At 42.2% G+C, this 18,605-nt stretch overlaps 1 protein-coding gene across 1 annotated transcript; it reads left to right on the top strand.

Annotated features, from left to right (window-relative positions):
• The first annotated feature begins 4,691 nt into the window (after positions 1 to 4,691).
• LOC120027151 (acidic leucine-rich nuclear phosphoprotein 32 family member E-like) lies at positions 4,692 to 15,107 on the top strand. Its single transcript, XM_038972016.1, has 7 exons — positions 4,692 to 4,891; positions 10,608 to 10,757; positions 10,933 to 11,055; positions 11,980 to 12,142; positions 12,228 to 12,352; positions 12,460 to 12,508; positions 14,734 to 15,107. Exons 1-7 carry the CDS (start codon positions 4,838 to 4,840, stop codon positions 14,829 to 14,831), a joined length of 762 nt encoding a protein of 253 aa, XP_038827944.1. The 5' UTR covers positions 4,692 to 4,837; the 3' UTR covers positions 14,832 to 15,107.
• Positions 15,108 to 18,605: the final 3,498 nt, after the last annotated feature.

Here is an 18,605-nt window from a genome sequence, read left to right as displayed (position 1 = left end):
GAGGGGGGCTTGGGATTAAAAATATATAAATATAAATATAGGATTCACCACATGGTGCTGAAAAGACAGCTTTATGTAGGCCCTAACAGTTTATGGGCACCATTTGACACCATTATAGTGCAATTAATGTATTGTTTAGTGTTGTTTTGTGGCTTTGCTGGCATGCATCTAAAAACAATCATTTTTTAGTTTGCCCCACCAAGATTACATGCTAAAATCGCCACTGGTCTCAATGCATTTTCTTCCCATTGAGGACCCAAGAGAGTGCAGACAGGGTCATTGCTGCAGCTGCTCCTTGCAGAGGTATTCCCCCACTGTGTGTCTATCATTGTTCTCGTTTGATCCCACCCCAACCCCCACTGTTTATGAACAGCAGTAGGTCACAATGTTGTCGGCAGACAAAAGACTGTAGGAAACGCTGCAACAACAATCCACTACCAGGTTCAAAGAGGACAATCACTGGGGTTCCCCCATGAATGGAATTCCCCAGCAATGAGTCCTTCAATTTGACACAAATCAATAGGTCTATGTAATCTTACTATCCTGAACGTTTGAGTACTTGTGAATCATTTAGGGTCACAAAGCATGTATAGCCTAATCAGTGCTAGAATACTAATTAATCAAGATTATTGACAAGGACTCAATGAGGTGCAATGGTTGAGAAAAAAAACAGTTTTAGTAGCTACAATAACTTCTAAATTGTGGTAAACATTTTGCGAATGTTATAACGCATTAGTAAGCCTCTATTCAAAGTCAAAGAAGACAAGGAAGATAAACTCGTTGGTTGAAGCATTATTGCACCCTCTAGCGACTTGCCATTGAAAATAAATGTACCAGGATACAAGGCACAGCAACGTGTGTGCATGGGTGATTACGCATATCCAGTTTTATCTGGTTTTGACTTCATCCTTGCGCCGTCTGCCATCTTGTGGACACTGATAGCACAGCACACTGTTTTGGGGGGATAACTTGCTGTACAGTCAAAGTTATGGTTTACAATATAACACGTAATATATGGTTCTTAAATGAACCGGTTGCTTTTCAAACTGTTTTTCTTTGAAAGAATCATGCAATTAAAAAAAAAAAAAAAGTCTGTCCCGAACCAGCCTTAACTATCTCTCCTAACTTTTCCCTAAAAATTGTACTGCTCAACAGTTTGTAGTCTGGCATGTTTTAGGCCTCACCAAAACCAATGGAGTTGGTAATTTGCTACACTTGTCTAAATCTCTATAAGGGGAAAAAGTATTTGCAATTTCTGTGTAGTAACAGGTGTTATAACAGAGTTTGTAAATGTAGTAATAATGAATTAAACAATTTTATTTCTCATGACTGGGTTTTCAATATCTGTGGATCGATCCATAAGTGACACAAAAAAAAGTCTGAAGACAGACATGCACAGCAATGGTGGATATCAACCTCCATTCTGGTAACTTAATGAACAAATCAGCTTAGTGACAGAGGGATATTCACCTCTCTGAGGTCATTGTGGGTTGTCCCTCTTGTGGTCACCTTGAGGCATTGCATTAATCGTGTCATCGTGTTGTTTTTTACAATGGGTTAAAGGATATTTTTATCCTAATGTGAAATACTAAATCAATAAAGATTGTGCCGAATGTGTATGTTTTGTAATACATATGAAATGAACTCTTTAAAAGTATGCTGCCTGCAATGTTGCATCATAAGACCACACTGCTTGTCCAAGACAAATACACAAATAGGCCTATTCAGATTTATAGTAATACCTTCGAACGGATATGCCATTATGAGTCTCCATCCCCATTGGATCAATAATGAAAGCTTAGACTGCAAGAATAGCTTTTAAACACCACACGCTTGATATGATGTAAGACTGAGTGCAAAGGACTTTGGTCTATGAGAGCAAAGCAGCTGAGCGGTCGACAACCCATTACATTGCACAGATGGTGTGGCTTACTGCCTCTCCTCTTTAAGCCACCATGCTTGGTGTGGTACATGGTCAGCCATTTTGTTACAGTTTCAACTGGATATTCTGCCTTGCATATCGAATGGTAGAGCAAGTCTGTTAGCTGCCTAAACCTTGGACTCTAGATTTAAAAACATATTGTGGGGGTTTATGAAACTCAAACCCTTGTATATAAAATGCCTTAGAATAATTTTTGCATTCTTGAACCTCAAGTTCCTAACCGATACATAAAATGTGAGGGAATTAAAGGGTGGTGGGGTGACAAGGGCTGTAGCTTTTGGATAAATGTGCCAATGACAACAAAGACCAGGTGGATTTATGGTTTAAAGCCATGTCTGCAGATCAGACTTTTCAGATTCTGTGCATGTGCTTCTTTACCTCTACTTTACTCACACATTTGTTGTGGTCTCCTTCCCTTCACATTTCCCACTGACAACCGTGAATTATAATTATCCTCGTTTTACCGGTGAAACGTCCATGTAGCATTTGCATACCAACCATTGGATCCCATCCAGTTTCAAAAGTGGGGATATGCATTAGATCTTCTTGAGTTATACAGTGTTGTTTCAAAGTAATCTGTAGTGTTATTTTGAATTATGTACAGTGAGCGAATTTTAGAGCAGATGGTGTTAATTAAACTGTAGATTAGTTTACCTGTGTATTTTGCCTAGTGGCACATGCTGTTGAGTTTTGGACATGTGAGAGAAATGCGGTGGTGTTTTTTTCTTACAGTAAAATAATACTATTATATTCAGTTCTGTTATGTACAATACTATAGTTATGTGATCTTGCAGACATTGGGCTTGTTTGAATGGTAAGGAAAAAGCAACCAACTGTAGACGAAAGTTGTGGAGTGAAGTAGGGGGAGATGCATCTGCAACAGGCGAAACTCGGACACTGATGTGGTTTTGCAGCAGCAAGGCTCAGAGCAACATGACTGTGTTGCCATTGTTTATAAACATTTTTCTTTGTAATGTTGAAATAAACTTGTAAATGTGTGTACATTGTACTATCAATTGGTGAGAGAGAGCCTCATATCACATTCATTTGTACATATATAATGTATACATGAATTGCTGCAAAGTTAGTCATGTCTTTGGTCACATTCACTTGTCAAACAAAAACACCATAATGAGTGGTTGACAATAGAAGCTCTCACAATGCAGGTAATGCCTGCATGATGTAGTTGGTGAAGAGCAACTAGAGATTTGCAGTCGACTGCAGTCCGAACTTCATGACCTTTGATCACATGGTTTTTGTAACGTTCATGCAGTGGTCACGTAGTTGCAAGTCGGATCATTTTTATCCCTATAATGCAACACACTTTGGAAGGCGGTGACCATCGACTTGAAAAAAGTGATCTGCTCGAATGTGCCCACTGATTCAGCTTTGATCTAACTTTATTCAACTTTGAACGCAACTGGCCAGAGTAAACTGTAGAGCCAGAGATGAAAAGGCGAAGCGAGAGGTTACTCTCGCCAGAATCTGTCCAAAATAAGACTAATGCGTTTCTATGGACTTATTTTGGACCTAAGCTTGTAACTTACCTTCCTGCCTTTGGGACAAGCAGCATACCACCCTGCATCCCACTGCTGGCTTGCAACTGAAGCTAAGAAGGGTTGGTTCCTGGATGGGAGACCAGATGCTGCTGGAATTGGTGTTGGAGGGCCAGTAGGAGGCACTCTTTCCTCTGGTCTAAAAAAATATCCCAATGCCCCAGGTCAGTGATTGGGGACATTGCCCTGTGCAGGGTGTACTGTACATCAGATGGGATGTTAAACAGGTGTCCTGACTCTGTGGTCACTAAAGATTCCATGGAATTTATTGTAAGAGTAGGGGTGTTAACCCTGGTGTCCTGGCTAAAACTCCCAATCTGTCCCTCATACAATCATGGCCACCTAATCATCCCCAGCTTCCAATTGGCTCGTTCCTCTCCCCTGTAACTATTCCCCAGGTTGTTGCTGTAAATGAGAATGTGTTCTCAGTCAATTTACCTGGTAGAATAAGGGTTCAATAAATTTAAAAAACGACTCCCATTGTTAGGGTGGAGATATGAGCATCTCTTCATTATATACAGATCTCTGGTAGAGCGGACTATGGGGTTTTCGACAGTGCAGGTGACTGATTGATCTACAAACCTTACATCATAAATAACTAGTAGCCTACTGATTTATTATTTGTAGATCAGTCAGTCACAATTTACAAATGATACATTAATGGTTAGATTATCTCGAACATGGCCTGTGTTTAAAGCAGAACATGAACACATGCGCAGAACGTGATCCGCACATGTGCAGAAGTTTTAGGATCTTTAGTCCGGAGAATTTTTTTTTTCGAGAAAAATCGGATCGGCAGCTTTTTGGTCTTAATTTAAGATTAGGGTTAGTCATAAGGTTAGCAGTGTGGTTAAAATTACGGTTACTTTTAAAATCAGATATTAATACGATACATTTTTTAAATTAGTGGGGTTTAACCATAATTATGACTTTGTGGCTGTGTTAACTAGTGACTCCCCCGACGGTTTAAAAGGAAGACCGGGTGGTTTAAAACGATGATATTGACGTTTGCGTTGACCCATCTAAATCTACTGCGCGCGCAATCACAACCAATCACCTCCGTCGTAAGAGGCGGATTATGTTGAACGGCATGATCTGTTTGATTGGCGTTTCAATCATCCGATTAAGATGAAGGAAGAGAGAACTGGCCTATCAAGAGCTCCATAGGGCGGGATTTGATAGAGGGGGCTGGGTGCTAAGTATCATGGAGGATCAGTAGGAGAACTGTGGCCATACAAGAAAACCGAGTTGTGGGTCCAAACTCTGGAGTTGAAAATTGTATTGCCATATTTTAATTTTTTAATTTTACGTTAACCTAGTGTTTTATATTTTACTAATAATGGAGATGAAAAAGAGGATCAGTTTAGAATTGAGGAATAGGACACCAGCGGAGGTAAGTTATCTTGCCATTATTTATCTTAAATTTGAGGTGATAACTATGCGAGCCGATAACCCAGAGAAGAGCAGGATTTCTTACGAGCCTCCGCTCTGCACATTGACAACTGAGGATGCGAGTCCGATTAGGTCTAAGTTTTTTAAAGTTTTGGATTCTGATTATTCGTCCGATCACAACATATGTTGGTTGCTGTACAAAAACGAGCTGAAAGTATCCACAAAGCAATTTAGATCGCTTTGTGATTCTAATAGCATTTTATTGATCTGCAACACTGTCTTTGCCATCATCCTCCTTGTCTTGCGCCCGGCCAGAGATCCATTGGATGTTCAAGGTGGCGGAGCGGGCATAATTATGAAGAACACATTCCGCTCCGATTATGCTATTGTTGTGAGAATAATTAAAATTGTGAAAAGCCAATAACATCGTAATAGGGCTCAGCTGACGTCGTGTTGACTCCTGTAATATAGCAAGCTAATCCAAATAGAGAATTCACAACTGATATGGAAATGTAAAATAACTTTTGATAGCCTTCGGGAAGCGATTAATTGGTTTGTCTTGGAAGTTGCCTGTTATTCCATATGAATGCCGATGCAAATAACTATTTCAGTCGAATTTAAAAACTCAAGCTTTCCATGCGTAACGAGGCTTTTGACAGATCTTACCAGGTTAACCAAATGTCAAAACAAGCTGGTTGGTTTCTCTGAGCGGACATTTTACTAATCGAATGGTTTTAGCTAAGACCCATTTATTTTACCGTAGCATTTCGAAAAGTCCACGGGATTTAAACATCAATACTCGAATGAACAGCGCCTGCAAGAATTTATAAGCAATATAAAACCAGCATGCACGCAAACTGACCGTTGTCGGAGCGAGACGCGCAGTCACTGTCTACGGTGGCGTCAGTGTAGCGGATTTTTTTGTACAGTACAGGCTGTTGAGCCCTGTTTCTGACGGGCGGGGAGTGGAAGTCATTTTGTTACATCTATACACGAGCACATTTTGACGGCGATTACCAGTTTAACTCGATTTAGATAAGTAAATTGATAAATTGTGCGTATTAAACGGCTAACGTTACATGTAGGCCTAAATCAAATTTAGAAAGTCTACTTCCAAGCGAATTTCATATAGTCTATACGATTCACTCTGCCGGCCATTTAAATAGCCTACTTGTACTCCCATCGGAAAGCAAGTTGTCTATTTTGCCTCCATGATGTAGTGATTATGTAACGACAGGCTTTTCCTCGGGATGATTAACGACGACGATGTCTTTGTAAAACGTATATGTACACATTCAAGTGTAGCAGCGTTTGCGGTCCTGTTCTGCGTTTTATGAATTTAAGTAATATGGCAGATGGCGTGCGGGGCTCAGACCTCCCCCCAATTTAGTAGATTAGGCTACAGTAAATCCCCCAACCCTCGGAGACGGCGCTTGTTTGAGGATTGACAAACCAGGTCCCCAGTCATTCATGCCACTGACTTTGGCCTTCGACAAACCTATTTCTCTTACAATTTCTGTAGTTACATAACTGCTGTGCATTCAGCAGTGAAGTCCATTAATAGGATGTAGGCTACATCTCCACTGTTTCTCACTCAACGACAATATCGAGATGTGCACTGAACTAGTCCTTTACAATCGAGAGGCATTAGGTGAAGATTAAACCAGACTAAGGCTGTGACAATACCAGCCTCCTTTACCATCTCTTTTTTTGAGGAGCGTATTATTTACAATTTTAAAAGGTACAATCATACAGTGCATTCGGAAAGTATTCAGACCCCTTGACTTTTTCCACATTTTGTGACTTTGCAGCCTTATTCTAAAATTGATTAAATCGTTTCCCCCTCTCATTAATCTACACACAATACCCGATACTGACAAAGCAAAAACATGTTTTTAGATTTTTTTGCAAATGTAAAAAATAAATAAATGTAAATATGACATTTACATAAGTATTCAGACCCTTTACTCTGTACTTTGTTGAAGCACCTTTGGGAGCGATTAGACTCCAGTCTTCTTGGGTATGACGCTACAAGCTTGGCGCACCTGTATTTGGGGAGTTTCTCCCATTCTTCTCTGCAGATCCTCTCAAGCTGTGTCAGGTTGGGTGGGGAGTGTCACTGCACAGCTATTTTCAGGTCTCTCCAGAGATGTTCGTTAGGGTTCAAGTCCAGGCTCTGGCTGGGCAACTCAAGGACATTCAGAAACTTGACCCGAAGCCACTCCTGCGTTGTCTTGGCTGTGTGCTTAGGGTTGTTGTCCTGTTGGAAGGTGGACCTTTGCCCCAGTCTGATGTTCTGAGCGCTCTGGAGCAGGTTTTCATCAAGGATCTCTCTGTACTTTGCTCTGTTCATCTTTACCTTTATCCTGACTAATCTCCCAGTCCCTGCCACTAAAAAACATCCCCATAGCATGATGATGCTACCACCACCATGCTTCACCGTAAGGATGTTGCCAGGTCTCCTCCAGACGTGACGCTTGGCATTTAGGCCAAAGAGTTCAATCTTTGTTTCATCAGACCAGAGAATCTTGATTTCTCATGGTCTGAGAGTCCTTTAGGTGCCTGTTGGCAAACTCCAAGCAGGCTGTCGTGCCTTTTACTGAGGAGTTGCTTCCGTCTGGCCACTCTACCATAATGGCCTAATTGGTGGAGTGCTGCAGAGATGGTTGTCCTACTTGAAGGTTCTCCCACCTCCACAGAGGAACTCTGGAGCTCTGTCAGAGTGACCATCGGGTTCTGGGTCACCTCCCTGAACCCTTCTCCTCCGATTGCTCAGTTTGGCCGGGCGGCCAGCTCTAGGAACTTCTTCCATTTAAGAATGATGGAGGCCACTGTTCTTGGAGACCTTCAATGCTGCAGACATTTTTGGTACCCTTCCCCAGATCTGTGCCTCGACACAATCCTGTCTCAGCTCTGCGGACAATTCCTTCGACCTCATGGCTTGTTTTTTGCTCTGACATGCACTGTCAACTGTAGGACCTTATATAGACAGGTGTGTGCCTTTCCAAATCATGTCCAATCAATTGAATTTGCCACAGGTGGACTCAAATCAAGTTGTAGAAACATCTCAAGGCTGATCAATGGAAACAGGATTCACCGGAGCTCAATTTCGAGTCTTATAGCAAAGGGTCTGAATACTTATGTAAATAAGGTATGTTTTTTTAATTTATACATTTGCAAACATTTATAAAAACCTGTTTTCCTTTTGTCATTAGGGGGTATTGTGTATAGATGGAGGATTTTTAAAAATGTAATCCATTTTAGAATAAAGCTAACGTAACAAATTGTGGAAAAAGTCAAGGGGTCTGAATACTTTCTGAATGCACTGTAATCCCTGGATTGCTGATGCTACACTACATCACCAAAAGTATGTGGACACTCTTTCAAATTAGTGGATTCGGCTTTTTTAGCCAAACCTGTTGCTGATGGGTATATAAAATCGAGCACACAGTCATGCAATTTCGATAGACAAACATTGGCAGTAGAATGGCCCGTACTGGAGAGCTCAGTGACTTTCAACGTGGCACGGTCATAGGATGCCACCTTTCCAACAAGTCAGTTGGTCAAATTTCTGCCCTGCTAGAGCTTCCCCGGTCAACTGTAAGTGCTGTTATTGTGAATGGAAACATCTAGGAGCAACAACGGCTCAGCCGCAAAGTGGTATGCCACACAAGCTCACAGAACGGGACCACCGTGTGCTGAAGCACGTAAAAAGCGTCTGTCCTCGGTTGCAACACTCACTACCGAGTTCCAAACTGCCCCGGGAAGCAACGTCAGCACAACAACTGTTCGTCGGGAGCTTCATGAAATAGGATTCCATGGCCGAGCAGCCACACACAGGCCTAAGATCACCATGCACAATGCCAAAGATCAGCTGGAGTGGTGTAAAGCTCACCGTGATTAAACTCTGGAGCATTGGAAGCGCCTTCTCTGGAGTGATGAATCACTCTAAACTATCTGGCAGTCCGGCGGACAAATCTGGGTTTGACGGATGCCAGGAGAACGCTACCTGCCTGAATGCATAGTGCCAACTGTAAAGTTTGGTGGAGGAGGAATAATAGTCGTGGGCTGTTTTTCATGGTTCAGGCTAGGCCTCTTAGTTCCAGTGAAGGGAAATCTTAATGCTACAGCATAAAATGACTTTCTAGATGATTCTGTGCTTCCAACTTTGTGGCAGTTTGGGGAAGGCCCTTTTCCTGTTTAATCATGTCAAGGCTCCCATGCACAAAGCGAGGTCCATACAAAAATTGTCGATCGGTGTGGAAGAACTTGACTGGCCTGCACAGAGCCCTGACCTGAACACCTCTGGGATGAATTGGAATGCCGACTGCGAGCCAGGCCAAATTGCCCAACGTCAGTGCCCGACCTCACTAATGCTCTTGTTGCTGAAGTCCCTGCAGCAATGTTCCAACATCTAGTGGAAAACCTTCCCAGAAGAGTGGAGGCTGTTATATTAATGCCCATGATTTTGGAATGAATGTTCAACGAGCAGGTGTCCACATACTTTTGGTCATGTAGTGTATGTATTGGCCATTGAGAGGCTTTGAAGCCACCAGTCGGCCATATTGGCACTCCCCAATCCTCCATAGGAATGAATGCAATTCTACAGTATTTCAATTAAATGTTTAAAGGACAAAGTTATATGTATTTTTGTCATTATAGTGGGGACAGTAACATTAGTACAAAAAAAATACATAAAGGAAAATGTTTTTCATGTTTTATTTTTGTTTAGCGCACATAATATAATTGAAGTATGCATGAACGTGTCTGTAATATAATAAATGTCAAATAATGTAGACATACATTTAATAACTTCTATAGCTTCCAAAATGTTTTTTTTTTTTTTTTACAATGGAGGAGTGCTAAGATGGCTGTGCGGTGGCTTCAGCCCCCTGTCAGTCATCCTTGCTGCTATTCCAGTTTCAACTGTTCTGCCTGCGGTTATGGAACCGCCACCTGTCCCAGACCTGCTGTTTTCAACTCTTAATGATCGGCTATGAAAAGCCAACTGAAAATTATTCATGATTATTATTTGACCATGCTTGTCACTTATGAACATTTTGAACATCTTGGCATAGTTCTGTTATAATCTCCACCCGGCACAGCCAGAAGAGGACTGGCCACCCCTCATAGCCTGGTTCCTCTCTAGGTTTCTTCCTAGGTTTTGGCCTTTCTAGGGAGTTTTTCCTAGCCACCGTGCTTCTACACCTGCATTGCTTGCTGTTTGGGGTTTTAGGCTGGGTTTCTGTACAGCACTTCGAGATATTAGCTGATGTACGAAGGGCTATATAAAATAAAATAAACTTGATCCAGGGTTTATACACATCATTGGTTAGCACATTTATATTGTTACCGCTTTTGAAGCCTTGTAGCTAGTCAGTTACTCCAGCCGTGGCGTTTTTACAGACAGGGCTTCAGTCTTGTGTCCACACATGGCATTCAAGCAGAACATTTTTGAAAAGGCATGTGTTCTCACAGGAAACAGCTGACTTTAGGTCAAGGGTCAGCTTTTCCAATCAACATGCAATAAGATTACAAAATTGTGAATTAAACCAAACAAAATGTTTGCCTTTGTCATTAAAAATGCAACAAACTAGCTAAGCATTTAATTTGGTTTAATGAATTTGTTTATTTACCATTTTGCAGGATAAAATCTCTTGAGATGCACCATCTCATTTTCAAGAGTGTCCAATGTATGGTGATGACTATTCCTACAGGTGGCCGAGCTGGTGGTGGATAACTGCCGCACCAGTGATGGTGAAGTAGAGGGCCTGACAGATGACTTCAAGGAGCTGGAATTCCTCAGCATGGTCAACGTTGGACTCACCTCCCTGGCAAAGCTACCCTCACTGCCCAAACTGCGCAAGGTGAGTAGGGAAGCTGGATCTTTTTGAGCAATCAATTATCTCACTGAAAATAATTTAGTTAGCAGAATTATAAGCCACTCTGGCTTCACTTCCAATTACCAATATTTGATATGCAGGATTACATATTTTTTTCCTAAATTATTCATCAAGAAATTATTATATTCTTTCCTCACAGTTGGAGCTGAGTGACAACAACATCTCGGGTCATTTGGAGACACTTTCAGAGAAGTGCCCCAACCTGACGTATCTAAACCTGAGTGGCAACAAGATAAAGGAGCTGAGCAACGTTGAGGCCCTGGTGAGTAGAGTCGGTAATGCTACAGTTGTAGCATTATGCGGTTCCAGGCATAAACCGTTTTTTTGTTTTTTGGGACTCAGTCAAGGTCTTAAGTCAAATTGTATTTGTCACATGCTTCGTAAACAACCTGTGTAGACTAACAGTGAAGTGCTTTCTCAACAATACAGAAAGAAAAAAAACACAGAAACACTAGGAATAAATAGAAAAATTATAACAAAGGAATAAATACACAATGAATAACGATAACTTATTGTTGAGACTTAGTATAGTAGAATACACAAGGTGCAAGTAAAACATTTGGTTGTGCATCAGCAATTTTTCTCTTATGTCAGTCACTGAGTCACTCAATTAGCCATGTCAGCTAACAATTTTTAGATTGGTAAGTTAGTCTAGCCAGCTATCTAAACCTGCAGTAATCATGGCCCTGACCTCCAGGGGCCCCCATTGATTTTGTTAGTCACTTTCACTCAGCTATCATGATGGCATAAGTCATGGCAAAACGTGTACAATTGCAGGAAACTAGCTTTAAAACTGCTACATGTTCTCTCCACCTCATGGCAAAATGTGTATAACTGCAGAAAAATTGCTTTAAAATGACTAAAGGTTCTTTACATTCCATGGAAAAATGTGTAGAATAGCAGGAAATGTACTTTAAAACTTTTCTCGTCAAGAGGGGGGGTGGGGGGCATGTTTTGCCTATGTAGGTAGGGGGGGCAACCAAATCTCGTCTAGGGCCCCCAAAAGGCTAGAGTCGGCCCTGAGGCTGCTGGTTTTATATTATCTGGGAGAACTACTGTTAGCTTCGGATATTATAGCACAAACTAATCATTCTATTCACAAGGAGACTAGTACTTGGAGAGAATTAATTAATAAGGATTGTCTGATAGGATGTTGTGCTCTCACCTCTTCTCTCTAAAACCACAGCAAAATCTGAAGAACCTGAAGAGCCTGGACCTGTTTAACTGTGAAATCACCACACTGGAGGAGTACCGTGAGAGCATCTTTGAGCTGCTGCCTCAGGTCACCTACCTGGACGGCTTCGACCAGGAGGACAACGAGGCCCCTGACTCAGAAGCAGACGCCGATGGTGAGTATGGCTACCACAACACAACAACGTGGTGTCAGTGATATTTAAGCGGAACTTTCTTGAACGAAATGCTTCTTCATCATAGATGATGAGGGGGAGGACGGAGCCGGACCGACAGGGGACTATGATGATGAAGATGACGAGGAGGAGGAGGAGGTCTCGGAAGGACGAGAGGTTGGGCTCTCTTACCTAATGAAGGAAAAGATCCAGGTGAGACAACTGGAATTTGTCATGTTATTTTCAGAACATCTTAGTCTTATTGCCGAAGACTCGAGTCAATGCTTAATTAAAGAATGTTAACTCCTCCCACCCCTAAGGATGAAGAGGAGGATGATGATGACTACGCAGAGGAGGAGGATGGAAAAGGTGAGGACAATAATTATTATTGACCTGTCACTAGTAATCAAACCCAAGTACATGGACTCAAGCCTGGAAAGGGTCAGATATGTTTGTGTGACACAGATCTATTGATGTAGTCAACATACACCAGGTATACCAAACATTTGGAACACCTTCCTAATGTTCAGTTGCACGGCACTCCCCCATTTTGTGCTCAGAGCAGCCTCAATTCGTTGGGACATGGACTCTACAAGGTGTCGAAAGCGTTCCACAGGGATGCTGGCCCATGTTGACTTCAATGCTTCCTACAGTTGTCAAGTTGGCTGGATGTCCTTTGGGTGGTGGACCATTCTTGATATTGACAGGAAACTGTTGAGCGTGAATAACCCAGCAGCGTTGCAGTTCTTGACACACTGAAACCGGTGCACCAGGCACCTACTACAATACCCTGTTCAAAGACACTTAAATCTTTTGTCTTGCCCATTCACCCTCTGAATGGCAAACATTCTCAATTTTCTCAAGGCTTAAAAATGATTCCTTGCATCTACACTGATTTGAAGTGGATTTAGCAAGTGACATCAATAAGGGATCATAGCTTTCACCTGGTCAGTCTGGAAAGAGCAGGTGTTTTGTATACTAATGTCTCTTAACATTGATCACAGGTTGGCTGTTACTCAATTTGTGGCAATGACTCAGAGCAAAGGGGCATTGGCTCTTTGACACAGGAGGGTTTGACTTCTATTGATCCGTTCCTCAGCCCTGTGTGATTTGTATTCATTTGTCACTGATCCGTGTGTGATTCCCCCATTGAGAGCAGTTGCTAGCATTGACCGCTGGAGCCAAGCTAGGTCTACCCTCTACACTTAAAACAAGGTTAGAATACCGCCCTGCACTTTAGGAAGATCATTCCTTTCGACTTTACAGTTATTGCAGGTTGTGGACATGTAATCCAGAGATGGTTCAGGCCATTTAGTTATTACCTTGTGAATGCAGCCAAAGGCCCCATGTGTGCAAGTGAGCTACTCCTTCTGCACTCTGATTTGAAAGCTGTGCCTACTGTGAGATTACATCAGTAAGCAGCACACTCACCTGTGTGTGCAAGGAGTATAAATCAGACCTCTCCTATATAAATTGCCAGGAAGAATACTTAGCTACTATCTCATACATACGCATTAGATCTGAGGTATTGGGGAGCCTTTGAAAGTGTACTTTGATGCAAGAGAACTACATCAACGTGAAACCAAAATGGATTCCTTACACCAGGCCCAAACCACTCGCCATCGTGCGCAAATTGATGTTGTCCCCCCACACCAAACGCGATACACAGGTTGAAATATCAAAACAAACTCTGAACCAATTATATTAATTTGGGGACAGGTCGAAAAGCATTAGACATTTAAGGCAATTTAGCTAGCTAGCTTGCAGTTGCTAGCTAATTTGTCCTGGGATATAAATATTGAGTTATTTTACCTGAAATGTACAAGGTCCTCTACTCCGACAATTAATCCACAGATAAAAGGTAAACCGAATCGTTTCTAGTCATCTCGCCTCCTTCCAGGCTTCTTTTTCTTTGGACTTTATATGGTGATTGGCAACTAACTTTCATAATAAGGTGCAGTACTGCAACCAACCTCAGTTTGTCTTTCAATCACCCACATGGGTATATGTTCCTAAAAACCAATGAGAAGATGGCACTTGGGTATATGCTTCTAAAAACCAATGAGGAGATGGGAGAGGCAGGACTTGCAGCGCGTTCTGCGTCACAAAAAAAAATCAACTTCTATTTTAGCGCCTGGCAACGCAGATGCTCCCGAGCAGTGTGGGTGCAAAGATTGAATAACATGTATGCGTAAATTTTATTTTGCAACGCTTGCGCACGCGACGCAACGCGACCGTTAAGGTCAGCATGTTAGCCTCTCTTGCAGTGTTTCGCTAGTGGTAATTCAGTCTACAGGGTGGACTTTGTTACGTGACTGAACAGATGTATACTGGTGGTACTGTGTTGGTTTTCCCTCAGGTGTTTTTGAGATGGGTATGTGGGTGCGGAACATACAGTGGGTTGTGTATCAACTCCCACACAGCCTGTGGATATAATTTCATCGAATTCTGAATTAAGGGAAATGCCAATTGGATTTGATTGCCATTGTTCATTTTTACTTGGTCCTGATTAGAAATGATTGTCACCCCTTTAAAAGAAAAAAAAAATGTATCAGACCAATTCTGACATTTTGATTGGCTTTTGTCCTGTGCAGAGGAGAAGGCAGGAGTCAAAGGGGACAAGAGGAAGAGGGATGCTGAGGATGAAGGGGAGGATGATGATGATGACGACGACGACGATGATGATGACTAGGCTTGTCTTTCCCCAGCGAACCTCTGGATCCAGATCCAAGCTGTAGAACAATAACCACAAAAAAGTGTGATCTTGCAGATTGTTTCTCTTTGTATACAATAGATATCACTGTAGAGGCTGTTTTTTCGTTTTTATATATATATGGGATACAATATGAAAATGAGATTTTATCGACAATTAATTTGTTAATCATTCCATGTTAAATGACGACCCTAAATCTCTTCAATGTGTAAGGGCTCTAAAATAAATGGATGGGGGGGCTGGATTTATCTCAAATGGCTTGCCAATGATATGATCAGTTGCAACTAGAGGTGTGTTATGGACTAATTTAAGAAGGGCTGTCGCAACAATGACCAGCACAACAGAAGTGGCCCACACTGTCCCTCGTTGACGTCAGTGTTCAACAAACATCCAATGGCGTTCCAAGACCCATGACAGGCCATGCAGCCCAGAGTCCAGTCCAGCCCATGGAGATAGATAGAGGACTCATCTTTGTATCTGTGCCATTATAGTGTCTGTGACAGCATGAGCAGCACCATTTAAGGCAATCTCCATTTTTAAGTAGTCAATTTTCTTCTTTACGATTGGCTGATTCTGCCTGATGACCCAGTTGGACATTACTCCAACAGGGTCACCAGGAGGGATCAGCCAATGAAGTTGGAAGTTCCACGCAGTTGACTAAATTAAAATGTTGGAAGCCCTCAATGACGTTGCCCATGCTTTTACGGCCTTTTGGCCACTAGAGGCCTCTTATCGTTCTCTATGGTCCAGCCAAGTCTCATCTACCTCTCTGGGCCACGGTGAGGAAAGAATGCCCCCTACAGGACAGCACTCTACACAGCACCACGCTCACTACTCAGGCAGCCAGGGATACCAGGCTAGAAAAGAGGCAACAGGAAGTTCAGGAACCTCTACCGTCATCGTTGTCTGCCACAAGCGGTCTCCTCTTTCCCCTCAATGCATTTTGTACCAGGTAGTTTCCACCCATCAATGAAAGTCCTGTCTCGCGTAAAATAGCATAGCAAAGACTGTTTAATCCCTCACACAGTATTTGACTTGTTTTAGGAATTTAAAAAAGAGTGGGAGATGGGGAGGTCCAAAACAGTAGTCTTAACAGTTTCTATACCAGCGTTAGTCCTGGGGAGTCGCACTGCCAACTGATGTGCAAACTGACCCCAAAACATTTGTGAGGGCCATAGAGCTGTGGCTTTCTAGGACCAGGGCTGGTAATCTCTAGTCTAAATCAAACCTGGCGGTTTGGCCTTAACATCCATCCATAACAGATGGGTCAACAAGGCCAAATCTGTTTACAGCTTGAAATACTGTAGCCTGACTGTTAATGCTGTTGTCGCGGTAAAAGTGACAAGAGTGGCACGGCTGTAATGTTTTCATTGTAAAGTTAAGGTCAAACTGCTTCGGATTTAGGATTTAAATACTGTAGCCTGACTGTTAATGCTGTTGTCGCGGTAAAAGTGACAAGAGTGGCACGGCCGTAATGTTTTCATTGTAAAGTTAAGGTCAAACTGCTTCGGATTTAGGATTTAATCGCTAAGTACATTTTTACCTTTGTTTTGCTGTTGATGCAAGTTAGTTTATAATTGTACTGGTATTTTACATAGCAGGAACTTTAATCTATTATTTGTAAGGCAATATGTAAATAGTTTCAGTTCCAACCATTTGGTGTTTCATGTTGTTTTTTTTTATATAAAAGTTTTTGTCATTTTGTTTTAATATAAAGCACAGGTCAAGGGGCCAAAGTCTGACCCAACACACTCAATATAGATTATTTTCCATCCTTGACTGTTGTGACAAGTTATGTGTTTGGTGTTTTGTGTGCTGTAAACATCTTAAAAGATGAGTTTTGATTAAAAAAATATGAACAGAAAAAGAAAATGCTTTGAAATGTATTGATAGTTTTTTGTCTTCAGAAAATGATTACCTAACTACACAAATGTCATTCACTGCTAGGCAGTAGAAGGGACATTATACCACATGTAGCAATGATGTACAATTTACCAACAAGTGACCAAAGGAGTGAGAATTTCAGCATATTACATTGGCTGGACCAAACTCACAAAACTATATATTTTTTAAAGGTATTCAGTGAGATGTGAGGAGTGTGAGTGTAATGGAACCCATAAGGCCTTGGGCCACTGTGGCATATGAGTTAGTTCCTCACGAACACAGTCTGCTGGCTTTGTTTTCTAATATCACCCACAGCTGCCATCTGCTGGGCATCACAGGCATTAAGAATTCATGAGAGAGGTCTTGGTAGGTGGAGCACACTGGACATGAAGAGGGTGGGGTTTACGGGTTATGTCAGAGATGGAAGGGCAAGGCCACTGTGGAACATGCCATTAACGATTTATTATACTGGTTTTAGGTTGCTTAGTGCTGTGCAGATGGAGTGGGGGATTAGTACTGCTATTATCCCTTCCAAGCCTTATTGTGGCATGGCTAGTGATGGGGATGATGCCGTATTGCTTTCACCTTTCCAGTTAATTCAGATAATTTAAGCACACTGCTAAAGACTTGTTAAGGGAATAGCTGTTTTACTGGTAATAGAAAGAAACACCTCAGATGTTCCTCTATCAATAACAGAAGCCACAGAAATAATCTGACACAGAAAACTTAAAGACTGCTCCTAAAAAGCAACCGATATGAGTCAGAAACATATGTGTAAATAGGATAATTTTGGTCATAAAGTCAGTCTTGTCCAAAACCTGGATTTGCGAGATGATAGGACATTTTTTTACACTATTTATACAGAAGTATGTGGACAGCCCTTCAAATTAGTGGATTCGGCTATTTCCTCACCTGTTGCTGACAGGTGTATAAAATTGAGCACACAGCCATGCGATCTCCATAGACAAACATTGGCAGTAGAATGGCCTTACTGAAGAACTCAGTGACTTTCAATGTGGCACCGTCATAGGATGTCACATTTCGTCCCTGGTAGAGCTGCCCCAGTCAACTGTAAGTGCTGCTATTGTGAAGTGGAAACAGCTCAGCCTTGAAGTGGTAGGCCACACAAGCTCACAGAACGGGACCGCAGAGTGCTGTAGTGCGTAAAAATCGTCTGTCCTTGGTTGTAACAGTCACTAACGAGTTCCAAACTGCCTCTGGAAGCAACGTCAGCACAAGAACTGTTCGTCTGGAGCTTCATGAAATGGGTTTCCATGGCCGAAAAGCTGCTCACAAGCCTAAGATCACCATGCGCAATGCCAAGCGTCGGCTGGAGTGGTTTAAAGCTCGCCGCCATTGGACTCTGGAACATTTGAAACGCCTTCTCTGGAGTGATGAATTACGCTTCACCATCTGGCAGTCCAACGGACGAATCTGGGTTTGGCGGATGTAGAACGCTACCTGCTCCAATGCATAGTGCCAACTGTAAAGTTTGGTGGAGGACGAATAATGTTCTGGGGCTGTTTTTCATTATTCAGGCTAGGCCCCTTAGTTCCAATGAAGGGAATTCTTAACGATACAGCATACACTGACATTCTAGACGATTCTGTGCTTCCAACTTTGTGGCAACAGTTTTGGGAAGGCCCTTTCCTGTTTCAGCAGGACAATACCCCCGTGCACAAAGCGAGGTCCATACAGAAATGGTTTGTCGAGATTGGTGTGGAAGAACTGACTGGCATGCACAGAGCCCTGACCTCAACCCCATCAAACACCTTTGGGTTGAATTGGAACGCTGACTGCGAGCCAGGCCGAATCGCCCAATATCAGTGCCCGACCTCACTAATGCTCTTGTGGCTAAATGGAAGCATG

Source organism: Salvelinus namaycush, chromosome 32, assembly GCF_016432855.1.
Source record: "Salvelinus namaycush isolate Seneca chromosome 32, SaNama_1.0, whole genome shotgun sequence".
Classification (NCBI taxonomy): domain Eukaryota; kingdom Metazoa; phylum Chordata; class Actinopteri; order Salmoniformes; family Salmonidae; genus Salvelinus; species Salvelinus namaycush.
Note: the sequence above shows the minus strand (reverse complement) of the source record. Positions and strands in the feature narration are given on the sequence as shown.

Excerpts from the sequence above, each read along its gene's own strand:
- LOC120027151 (XM_038972016.1), top strand. The coding sequence starts at position 4,838 with ATGGAGATGAAAAAGAGGATCAGTTTAGAATTGAGGAATAGGACACCA. Across the intron at positions 10,758-10,932 it reads CACTGCCCAAACTGCGCAAG|TTGGAGCTGAGTGACAACAA; the intron begins GTGAGTAGGGAA and ends CTTTCCTCACAG. Across the intron at positions 12,143-12,227 it reads CTCAGAAGCAGACGCCGATG|ATGATGAGGGGGAGGACGGA; the intron begins GTGAGTATGGCT and ends TCTTCATCATAG.